General features: G+C 34.1%; 1 protein-coding gene across 2 annotated transcripts in view; it reads left to right on the top strand.

Moving 5' to 3' along the window:
* The window catches only part of LOC136851599 (nephrin-like), a 125,138-nt gene that overhangs the window by 110,475 nt on the left and 2,163 nt on the right, over positions 1-12,500 (top strand). For both annotated transcript variants that reach the window (XM_067125922.1, XM_067125923.1), the window contains 11 exons: positions 728-830; positions 3,664-3,839; positions 4,671-4,797; positions 5,207-5,355; positions 6,751-6,938; positions 8,622-8,786; positions 9,821-9,934; positions 10,329-10,473; positions 11,058-11,213; positions 11,446-11,552; positions 12,220-12,500. The exon at positions 12,220-12,500 is cut by the window's right edge and continues 1,322 nt beyond it. In XM_067125922.1, the coding sequence (XP_066982023.1) occupies positions 728-830; positions 3,664-3,839; positions 4,671-4,797; positions 5,207-5,355; positions 6,751-6,938; positions 8,622-8,786; positions 9,821-9,934; positions 10,329-10,473; positions 11,058-11,213; positions 11,446-11,552; positions 12,220-12,500 (1,711 nt within the window). The remainder of the gene's footprint in view (positions 1-727; positions 831-3,663; positions 3,840-4,670; positions 4,798-5,206; positions 5,356-6,750; positions 6,939-8,621; positions 8,787-9,820; positions 9,935-10,328; positions 10,474-11,057; positions 11,214-11,445; positions 11,553-12,219) is intronic.

Below are 12,500 nucleotides of genomic sequence, written 5' to 3'. Positions count from 1 at the left end.
TAAATGTTGGGTGCCAGACCAGCTGTGTGGATTTTAGTATTCGAAAATGAGTCAGCCTCTCCGAGGGTTTACTAAGCGATTGTTGTTATCTCTCTCTCTCTCTCTCTCTCTCTCTCTCTCTCTATATATATATATATATATATATATATATATATATATATATATATATATATATCTTTGAGTTTCTGTCTTTGAAGTTTCCATCTTATTTCTAATTTCGAAGAAATAAGTTATTTTAGTGTTGTCCATGTTAAAGCCACCCCTGATGGCAGGAACGGATCAATATAAATTTTGGGGACTCAAAGTGGTTCACTTGAAATATATATATATATATATATATATATATATATATATATATATATATATATATATATATATATATATATATATATATATATACATATGAAATACTAGACTTTATCTTTGTAAATTTATACTTGAAGTGAACCACTTGAGTCCCCAAAATTTATATAGGTCAGTTCCTGTCCTCCAGGTGGTTTTGACCCAGAAAACATCTAGCATTATTTATTTCTTTGAAATTAGAAATAAGATGGAAACTTCAAAGACAGAAATCTCAAAGATATAAACCACTAATACGACTTGGCTCACTCGACTGGAAATTTCATATAAAAGTTATATATGAAAAATAATGTTCTTCCAAATGTTTTATAAGGCCTGAAACATACGTAACCGACGCGTAGGTTCGAATAATGACATTCCTTTACAGATGGGCCCATATGGGTAACGGTTCCTACTGGAACGATTGAAGTTCAAGAAAAGGATGACCTGATACTCACAGCTGCTGCCAACGCTAATCCTCCTCCTGTAAGGTAAGGCAAAGTGCATGACCTTTGACCTCGTATGTCTCTATAAGTCTAGATAGAGTAATGAGTGGGTCAATGTGTATTTATTTGTTGCTTTTTTGCGTATATTATTTTATAAATCATTCGTAATGGCTGTTGTATACCTATTTAACATTCGAGTTTTATCTTTTATGCTATCACCCGATTGCTTTTCGGTATACTTTAAAGATCTTGTATATTTTAATAATAATAATAATAATAATAATAATAATAATAATAATAATAATAATAATAATAATGATGATAATAATAATAATAATAATAATAATAATAATAATATAATAATAATAATACAGAAAATCTTGGCCTATGAGTAATTGCAACAACGACGGTAGTAATTGGCACTCCAGGAACTTGAGGAAGGAAATGGTCCTTAAATGAGAGAGGACCTTATTTTAATGAGCACAGCTTCATTTACTCTCCATCCCTATAGATTGGTAGAATAAACACGCACGCACACCAGGATATATCTATCTATCTATCTATCTATCTATCTATGCATTTACCTATCTATCTATCTATTTATATATATACCTGTGTGTGAGTGTATGTATGTCTTTGATCCTTTTGGATAAAAACAGAATTAAGGACACGTTCTATGTAGATTATTTGCTTTATTTTAGTTTTCTGTAAAAGAAAACTATTGTGCCGGCTTTGTCTGTCCGTCCACACTTATTTCTGTCCGCACTTTTTCTGTCCGCCCTCAGCTCTTAAAACTTACTGAGGCTAGAGGGCTGCAAGTTGATATGTTGATCATCCACCCTCCAATCATCAAACACCAAATTGCAACCCTCTAGCCTCAGTAGTAGTTTTTATTTTATTTAAGGTTAAATTTAGCCATAATCGTGCTTCTGGCAACGATATAGGATAGGCCACAACCGGGCCGTGGTTAAAGTTTCATGGGCCGCGGCTCATACAGCATTATACACTGTAGCGGCCGTACAGAAAACTCGATTGCTCTGAAGAAACTTCGGCGCATTTCTTACTTGTTTATTTAGATCTTAACATTATTAGCATTATCAATAAAAGTTGACCTTTATATTGAAAGTTGTCCGCTCGGACTTTGCCATAATTCCTTGTCTCTTTTATAACGCTTCCTGCTAGGTATAATAGAAGGGAGGGAAGAAAAGAAAAATTATTTGTTTTGGGGGAATGTTGTGGGTGTAGAATGCTTATGTAGTGTAGTTATTTTGGGTGATAATCCAAGGTTAATACTCCGTGTTCATTCGGAGATGCTGAATTGTTCCTGGTTATCCGTAGCGTGGGCTGTATTTGCGACAAGGTGGATTTGTGGGAGTGAGATACAGAGAACAGGCAAGCCTACCCACGCGGAGTTTAATCCAGGGAGCCCAGTTGCGGTTTGAAACGCATGACGCAGGTAGGCTCCATGAAGTTCAAGAGGACTGTTAAGCCGCTTGGCTCTGGTAAAATTTTCTAAAACATTCTGTTTCCCCACATTACAGAGATCTCTCGTGCCACTAGTACAAACGATGTACACGTTTTTCTTTTCGCTCACATGTTAAAATACCTGAACATAAGCCGGTACTTTCTATTATTTATTCTAGAAAAGCAGGAATTGTGTATTACTTTCCCTGTCCTGATGGGATGTGCAAAAGTGCTGAAAGCCACTATCGCAAACCAATGTCCATGCCTTCCCGTAATCGTCAATGCTGTGGAAAAGCATATGCAAAACCCCTTTTATATTAGGTTACTTTTAGGTCTGAAACTTTACATCTGTGATTACCTCCAAAATGGGTATAAGACTAGCCTTATTTATTTATTTCAGACTTCCCTTTTTCTGGTTATACTTAGGGCTCCTTAAAATTAACCTCATAAAATAAGGGAAGGCTGATGACTAGATCTCCTTCATAGTTTTCTGACTTATGACAGGAAAGTTGTAGTTCCTTGTCGGACGAGTCGGTAGAGTTCTCGGCTAGCACTCTGCTAGGCCCGAGTTCGAGTCTCCGGCCAGATAATGAAGAATTAGAGGAATTTATTTCTGGTGATAGAAACTCATTTCTCGGTAGAATGTGGTTCGGATTCCACAATAAGCTGTAGGTCCTGTTGCTAGATAACCAATTGGTTCTTAGTTACGTAAAATAAGTCTAATCCTTCGGGCCAGCCCTAGGAGAGCTGTTAATCAGCTCAGTGGTTTGGTTAAACTAAGGGATACTTAACAAGAAAGTTGTTCATGGGCTTTCAGCAAGCCCAAACCTTTCTGATCTGGCGTTCCGCAAGGAAGCATTCAATGACCTTTGCTGCGTTGCAGCTGTCTGCTCCTCTACGAGAAACGAAGTCATCTTTAAGCATCAACTGAGATCTGAAGCATATTAGAAAGTAGGGAAGGCTATTCATGTGCCAATTATATGATTCTTCATCATGATTTCCTGTGCGTAGGTGACTGTAGTAATTGACTGAACATTCTAAAATTCCTTGTATAACCCTCGGTAGCAGAGGTGTTAATTTCATAGTTGAAAAGAACATTTATTAAGCTATCGCCACTGAGGAACCATTTACATTTAATGAGACGTGTGCGGGGAATGGTCTCTTACGAAAATAATAATAATAATAATAATAATAATAATAATAATAATAATAATAATAATAATAATAATAATTAGAAGAAGAAAAAGAAAAAGAAGAAGAAGAAAATATTATTATTATTATTATTATTATTATTATTATTATTATTATTATTATTATTATTATTATTATATTTACTTTCAGCTCAATCCAGATTTTCTGAGTATCCCAGAAGGGTATTGCGGTTTGAGATTTGTCCTTACTTTCTTTCATCTAGTTACACCTGGTGGCGAGGTCCACTGAAGATTGAAGGGCTCAGTTCCTCAGACGGGGAAGACACCGAAGGGCGCCTGGAGATAAGACGCATTCACCGTCAGGAGGCAGGAGCGTACTCGGTCACAGCAACAAGTCCCAGAGGAAGAGTCAACGCATCTTTCATCATCAATATTCTGTGTACGTCAAGTTAAGTGACTGTTTTGGGAGATTGATTTCACTAGCTAATGGTTTATTTAACTCATTTCAGTTATTATTTTCTTAATTACGGGCACAATGATAATAGATAATAATAGCCAGTTCAGTAACTGATAACTTTTTCTTCGCTTTATTGATTTTGCAATATTTGGGATTTTTATGTTATTGTTTTAAGAAGTTTTCCTCCACGTTTGGTTGTCTTTTCTGTTTTAGTATTTGATTTGCTCATTTTCAATAATTATTTTCCTCAGACATGATGTTATCATTTCTTATTCACTGAGTTTAATAGTTATGTCGAAAGCAGAGTGAATTGTGAAACGGGATTTTGAACTAAACAGACATTTAATTAGATATTTAACTAAAGACATCTGAATACGAATCCTTGTTGCACTTATTATTGCCGGAACACTAACGGGTGAGGCATTATTACATAGCGTAATTATATCGGGAAGAAAATATCTGAAATTTTAGTACTTCTCTAGATATGTTTCAGCATTACTTCATGCTAAACAAATTAACTTAGCCTTATAGCACTGGAAAATTAAATAATTTATACTGCAATGTTAGAATTACATGTAACAGTACACAGCGCCTCTACTAGACTTATACTCCAACGAATTTCAGAGTAATTAAACCTAAGCTCCAAGCATGGTGCGCGAATACATGCACTAATTAAATCATTCATTAAAAACCAGTTCCATCATAAGTATAAACAGGTTCATGAATACAAAAAAGCAAAGCAAGCAATGAATGAATGGTATAAATGTGTGGGAAACTAACACCCTTACTGTCTGTTTCTGCTTCTTGCATCAGACGGTCCAGAAAGCGTCCTCGCATCTAAAAGAGTTACTGTAGACGAAGATGGTTCTACCTCAGTCCTCTGTTCGGCTGTTGGCAACCCCGCGCCCAACGTTACCTGGTACAAACAAGATCAGTATAGGTACTGTACTCTGTCTCTGAGTTTGTCATTCCGAATTGGAAATTCTCCCTAAGACAGTGGAGTATATAATAATCATAGTTTATGAAGTTTAGTTACAATAGTAATTCAATTGAGTGCAAATATAAGTGATACTCTATTATATGTGTTTGTCTATATATATATATATATATATATATATATATATATATATATATATATATATATATATATATATATATATATATATGAATATATATATATATATATATATATATATATATATATATATATATATATATATATATATATATATATATATATATATATATATATACATACATACATACATTTATACCGAATGACTGCCACAAATACAGTATACCTCCCATCTATATCTCCGGAATTTCCATTCTTGTACTTTCCCTTTTAGTAACATCCGTGAAATCCTGACGTGGGGAATAAACGAAGCGAGGTTACCCATACAATACGCCTCGAGATCGGACACGGGTTTCTACTACTGCCTGGCAAGCAATGTGGTAGCCACGTCTGCCCCTGTGAAGACAGCTGTGGTTGTTACACGTAAGTTGTAAGTTCTCTCTCTCTCTCTCTCTCTCTCTCTCTCTCTCTCTCTCTCTCTCTCTCTCTCTCTCTCTCTCTATGCTGCTGCTTGTAAGTTTTCCAATGGTTTTCATGCTTTTCTTTTTAAAGTAAGCAATCTTACGTCGTTATTTGTTTAATTTTTATTTCAGTGTAGAAGAATGTTGAAAGATAAGGAGCAATTAGCATCTGCGCTTATGTTAATGATTTTTTCATCATTATTATTAACGAAATGAATTAAAGTAGAAAGCTGATTATCCTTCCTAGTAATAAGAGAAAATGATACATTACTTTAACTTCCTAATATGCAAATTATATACATAAATACAAACAATGTGCTTATCTTTGTTAGGTGCCTGGCTGCTTAATTAGCTTCAGTAATGATGTTTTCCATTTTTATACACGTATAACATGTTAGGTTAATATTTTACTTCTTTTTCTTCTATAACATAATTAAAACTAGAAAATATGCATCAGAAAGTTAATACCCATCTTTTTTTTTCTTAAAAATCAGTTGACTGGAATGTCATTGTGTAATAAAGGATAATATTCGAAAAAAAATCGAACAAGAGGAAATAGATAGAGTAACAACTGCATGAACTGGAATATATATCAGCAGAAATTACTTTAGATCAGAAAATGTCACAGTTTTTCGTATACTAATTTTTTTTTTCTAGTTTGACCTTATTTTTCGGAAAGAATGAACAGTTTACTATATTGTATGGGAAGTTGAACTTTTTGTGACAAATTTATGCAGTATTTTATAGAAGCATCTATGAAATTCGTTGATTAAAAATATTTTATAAAGTTTTTTTATAGATTTCTTTAATTAGTGAAACAATAATGAAAATAAAGAGCGCTAATAATTGCTACAGTGATGAGGGTGACCTAATCTATACTATAATGGTAAACTATAGTAAAAAAAAAAAGCACAGGTCATGTTAAGTGTTTTAAGGATGATTAAAGATAAAAAAAATATTAGTTAAAACATCCACGTAACATCTAAAATACACCTACAACAGTAAACTATAATAGAAAAATTACGCTGAGCAATTATTAAAAAAACATGTGTAACATTTGCAAGATAACAAGATATAAGCAATAAGATATTCATAAAATGTATTACCACTGTCACTCTACATAAACATTTAAAACACGTCCGAAACGTTCAACCAACATTAATCTAAGAAAAAAAACGGCGATAAACAATATAAAAAAATAATAATTGCAAGATAATAAAAAACTACCAAATATTCACAAAATTTTCTAACACTGTAACCCTACAACAACATTTACAAAACATCGAAAACGTCCAGCCAGTGTTAGAAAAAAACCGTGCAAGCTGTGTGAATCCTGAAACAACTATGTACATAACAGAGGCTCCTGAGCCGCCTGGGTATGAAGATGGACAGAGCGAGCAGGAATTCAGATGGTGGGCGAACATAGGAGGAACTGGAAGCCTGGAATGCACTGTGGGGGCAGCCCCGGCGCCCAACTTCCGCTGGAGTATCGATGGAGAAAGGGTTCTTTTCAACAACAGAAAATACTTCATCAGGCGTCCCAAGGTAAACGATGGTTTATGCGCAGTTTTTTTCTCTCTTTCTTTCTGAAAGATTCTTATAAGGACGGCCTTTGTGTAGTTTTTGCTTTCTTATTTCTCTTATTTTTTCCGAAAATTTCTTATATAACGGACCGAGTGTGGTTTTTTTATTTATTTTTCTTAATTTTTTTCCCTGAAAGGTTCTTATAACGACGGTCTGTGTGTAGTTTTTGTTTGATTTATTCTCTTTTTTTTCTGAAATAATTTTATAACAACGACCTGAGTGTAATTTTTAATTATCTAGAGTTTTTTCTCCTTTTTCTAAGAAGAGGAGGAAAGGTTCTTTTCAGTAATGGAAAATGTTTCATCAGGCGCCCGAAGTTAAACGAAGATTTTGTGCATTTTTTTTTTTTTATAGCAACGGCCTGTATGTAGTTTCTGCTTGTAGTTTTAGTTTTCTGTAAAATAAAACTATTGAGATGGCTTTGTCCGTCCGTCCTCACTTTTTCTGTCCGCCCTCAGATCTTAAAAACCACTGAGGCTAGAGGGCTGCAAATTGGTATGTTGATCATCCACCCTCCAATCATCAAACATACCAAAATGCAGCCCACTAGCCTCAGTAGTTTTTTTTTTTTATTTTATTTAAGGTTAAAGTTATCCTTGATCGTGCGTCTGACAACGCTATAGGACAGGCCAACAGCAGTCCGTGGCTGAAAGTTCCCTGTATGTGCAGAAAACTCGATTGCACCGAAGAAGCTTCGGCGCATTTTCTACTTGTTTATATTGTCTAGAGTTTATTCTCTTTTTTCCTGAAGAAAGAATGAAAGGTTCTTTTTAAAACCAGAAAATATTTCATCAGGCGACCCATGGTAAACGAGGGTTTGTGTACAGTTTTTTTTTGTTTTTTATAGCAATGGCCTGGGTGCAGTTACTGCTTGTATTTTTTATATTATCTAGAGTTTTTTATCTTTTTTCTGAGGAAAGAAGGAAAGAGTTCGTTTCAGCAGCAGAAAATATTCCAGCTGGTGTCCGAAGGTAAACGGCGGTTTTTGCATCTTTTTTTCATTATTTATAGTTTTTCTCTTATTTCTATTGGAAAGGTTTGTAAAACTACGGTCTGCGTGTATTTTTTATATTATCTAGATTTTTTCTCTTTTCTTCTGACAAAATAGTTCTTTTCAACAACAGAAAATATTTCATCAGGCGTCCGAAGGTAAACGACGGTGTCTTTTTTTTCATTTCAGTTTTCTCTTAATTTTTTTCTGAAAGGTTTTCTACAACGGCGATCTGAGTATCATTTTTATATCAGTTAGAATTTTTTCCCATTTTTTGTAAATGAGTCATATAGGTTTTGCTGTTCATTTTTATATTCTGTTTTGCTGTATCTTTATGTTTTACTCTACCAAATACTGCTGATTAATGACGTTTTTTTCTCACGATTTGTATTTTTCCTTTTTATTATTGACTTCTTTGTTCTTTTTTTTCTCATGAAAGACTAATTTGTGTTTGTCTCTGCACTTATTATATAATTTTGATCATGTACGAAAAAGTCTGTATTGAATAACAAAGACAAAAATTGTTACGCAATCAATCTCATTTTAAATACGTAACATCTTGTAGTCAATGAAGGGTAAAGATTTAAAGAAATACAAGAGGAAGGACGCTTTTAATAGATTCCTTATATTTATCCTCCTTGCTGTCGCTTCAGTTGCTAGACGATCTCGCCGTATGGTCGTCGGTGCTGGAGGTTCGAAACGTGACTGTTACGGACTACAAGACTTACATCTGTAAGGCAACGAACTCCAGGGGAACCTATACTGCTAATCACACTCTGGGGCCACCCGTCCCTCCTCTGCAACCACTCAAGTTGAATGTAAGTTGACACAAAAAAGAAAAAAAATATTATAGTAATATTTTCACTCTGCCTGTTTAATCCCTGAATTTGCTTCAGAGATATCGTCGTAATCTCACTCGTACTGTCACTTGGTTATCATTTATCTGTCATCCAAAGTTTCCAGGAATATGGTTTTTAGATTACTCTTGCTTATGAAAATTTGAATTAATTGTATTATATAACTATTTCCTCGTCCCATTTGTCGTGTTTTATAAAAAAATTGGACATCTTGATAGGTTACCATATAACCCTGAAGTGCCTCATTGTGGTGTACTTCAGAGAACGTTTCTGCTCCAAGTACCAGGATGAGGATACTAATTATTCCCCTCCTTCGGTGCTTGGAGAAGCTGTTTTAAACTGAAGTGGCATTTCTTTATTATTATTTGTGGGATGGGGAGTGCGGTTTTGAATATGCTGAATTTCTTTGTACCTGGATTTTTTTTTTTACTTTCAAGAGATTTGTGATGTTAATGATGTAGTGCATTTATGGGTAATGTTGCACACACGCACACACACACACACACACACATATATACACACACACACATATATATATTTATATATATATATATATATATATATATATATATATATATATATATATATATATATATATATATATATATATATATATATATATATATATATATATACATACTGTGTATATATGTATGTATTGTCTTGCATGTCACATTATAGTAACAAACCAATGAATATTATAACAATGTTATCCTCATTTTGTATGTATTTGTGTATATATGTATGTATTGTCTTGCATGTCATTATATAACAAAAAAAATACAATGTTAAATTTGCTAGCATAAATTCAGCTTCCTCCCCCACCCCCACCCCTGCCACGCCAACCCCCAGTGCTGATGGTAATTTTTACGATACAGCTTATTAGCATGTAGTCAGTCAGTAAATCTCTCTCTCTCTCTCTCTCTCTCTCTCTCTCTCTCTCTCTCTATTATTACAAAAGTTCTGGCTAAACGCATATTTTCTTTGTACATCAGGTAAGCAGTGTTATGGGAAGCACAGCCATCTTGTCGTGGTTACCGCCCAGCAAAGGGACTTCTCCTTCAGGGTACTCCCTGAAATATCGTCCTCTGACTGGAAATAGATACTCTGTACGTACGGTATCCAGAATCGTTGGAAAACTGATGCTTTGCTATGAAAAGCTCAAGAGTTCGTTTCATAAGATTTGTTAACGGCCAGACGCAAGATTTACTTTTTAATTTTTAAATTTCTTCATTGTATAAAAATGTTATTGTAAATATATGATTATTCAAGTCTTCTCTTGAATATATAGGAATGTAATCGTTATCACCATCATGGATGGTGACAAGTGCAATATTTGAAAATTCAACAAACGTGGTTGAAATAATAATAAATTTGTATTTCTAAAAGCATTCTTAACCGTCAGCCGATAATGCTTGTCTTATAATGGCATATTTAATTTTCAGTTATTAATACCGCTACTCTAATGGCAAGTTTAACCTTCATGTTATTTTTCTTTTGTAGTTCATAGACGTTGTTGGGAGCAACCTAACCACAGCGACAATACAAGGCCTGACACCGGGCACTGGGTATGAGGTCATGATCCAGTCTTTCAACGACCAAGGACGGTCTTCCTTTGCCCTTCCCCCAACACATTTTACGGTGCCAGGTAATAAATAATAAATGTGGCTGTTTTTACATAGTTTCGAAATCCTTTCAGTCAGACATATTCATTGGAAGGTTATTCAATATTTTTCAAATGATAGTTGCGACTGAATTTTTAATAGCTTTATAATTAAATAATGTTTGCAGCATTCGATTTGAATTGGATTATTTTGCAAGAAATTTATGAAAATCTGTATCATTTTAACCTCGAAATGATCTTACTTTGTTATTATTTTCAATTTACATCGGAAATTCATAATACAGACCAATGCATAATTTCTTGGATTCGTGAAACAATGTCACGTAACATCAGATAAATCTCCAATTACTTTGTAATTTAAGTAATTTTCAGTGCTTACATATTGAGCGTCAAGAACCCGTGCAACTTCTTATTACTATGTATATTATTCTTATTTAGATTTATATTTTTTAAATCCCGATAATCTCCAGTGATTTAAAATGATTTCATGTATCAGCACTAGTCCTTTAGCTAAAGAAATATTGTCAAATTATGTGGAGTTGTAGAGCCATGTGGCATCGAATTTTGTCCCCAAACATTAACCTGTGGACGTAACCTACCATCCTCAGGAGTTGAAGAAGAAGTAGCAAGTAGCAGTAGCCAGCCCAGGGTTCCGCGTCTGACACTCCTGTTGATGTCTTTGACTGGAGCTGCGCTACTGGTTCTAAACATATCAATAATCATCTGCTTTTTCAAGCGCTTCACAAAAATGCGACGGACTTCGAGTAAGACTGTTGAATACCTCGTTATTTATGTTCATTATGTGATTTTTCGCTCCATGCTTGTTGTCATAGCCTCTTTTGAAATGTAGGTTCTGAAAAACATTATAATTCACATAAAAGATCCTTTTTTTGTATTTATTGCCATATCAATATTCTCTAAGTTTAGATTTTTTTTAAATCTCTTGCAATCGAAATGGACCAGCTTGATTCCCAATTAATGATTCTCTTTAAACAGACTCCTACAAGGCTTGTTACACACCTGCCTCAACCCCTGGAATGACCACGGATGAGGAGGACAGAACTGGAAGCTCAGACATTGTGTCTTCTCCTTCTCATTATCAGGTCAGGGGATACCAGTCCTATCTTTACCGTTAAATCAATTATCGCACGAGGCTTTCAGGAACTCTCTCTCTCTCTCTCTCTCTCTCTCTCTCTCTCTCTCTCTCTCTCTCTCTCTACGCCACCTTCGTTCTTTTAAAGCGTTACTTATATTTTTTTTTTTTTTTTTTTTTGAGTCTTCGCGGTTATAATACAGTTGTGTGTGCCGTCCCGTGAATTATTTAAAATTTTGGGTTTACTTACTTTTCATCGGAAAACCTTATGATTCTGTTGTAATAGCGGGATACTTTCTGATCAGTTAATAAGCTACATGATTTTACCATATATATATATATATATATATATATATATATATATATATATATATATATATATATATATATATATATATATATATATATATATATATATATATATATATATATATATATATATTATTTATATATATATATATATTTATTATATATTTATATATATTTATTTTAACATTTAACTTTTAAAGATGTGGAAATGAAGTAACGTTCATATGCACAATAATGTATGAATGTATCTATTACAAACACACTTAAAGAGTAATTATCCTCAACTGGGTAAAATCACACGCGACATAACATTAGAAATTGCTGGAAAGATTCTTATTGATAATCTCTCCATCCATTTTTCTCAACAGATGGCGTGTCAGAATTCGCAGAGGAGAGATGACGAAGAAGAAGAGGAAGAAGAGGACGCAACTCTAACCGTCCACCATATCAGAACGGAACCGCCAGCGTCTCTTAAACCTCCGGAGAACCCTTTGCTCTCCGGTTCGTCTTTAGAAAAATTACCTCCTGCTAGCAGTCCTTGTAGGAATTACAACAGTGCCTTAATGAATGGAGGCTTAAGCATGCAGAGAGGCAGGTCTTCAACACCAAAGCCCGAAACCCTCAGCACTGAGAACTTGAAGGAAACGAT

The sequence above is a fragment of the Macrobrachium rosenbergii genome, chromosome 23, assembly GCF_040412425.1.
Source record: "Macrobrachium rosenbergii isolate ZJJX-2024 chromosome 23, ASM4041242v1, whole genome shotgun sequence".
Lineage (NCBI taxonomy): Eukaryota > Metazoa > Arthropoda > Malacostraca > Decapoda > Palaemonidae > Macrobrachium > Macrobrachium rosenbergii.
Note: the sequence above shows the minus strand (reverse complement) of the source record. Positions and strands in the feature narration are given on the sequence as shown.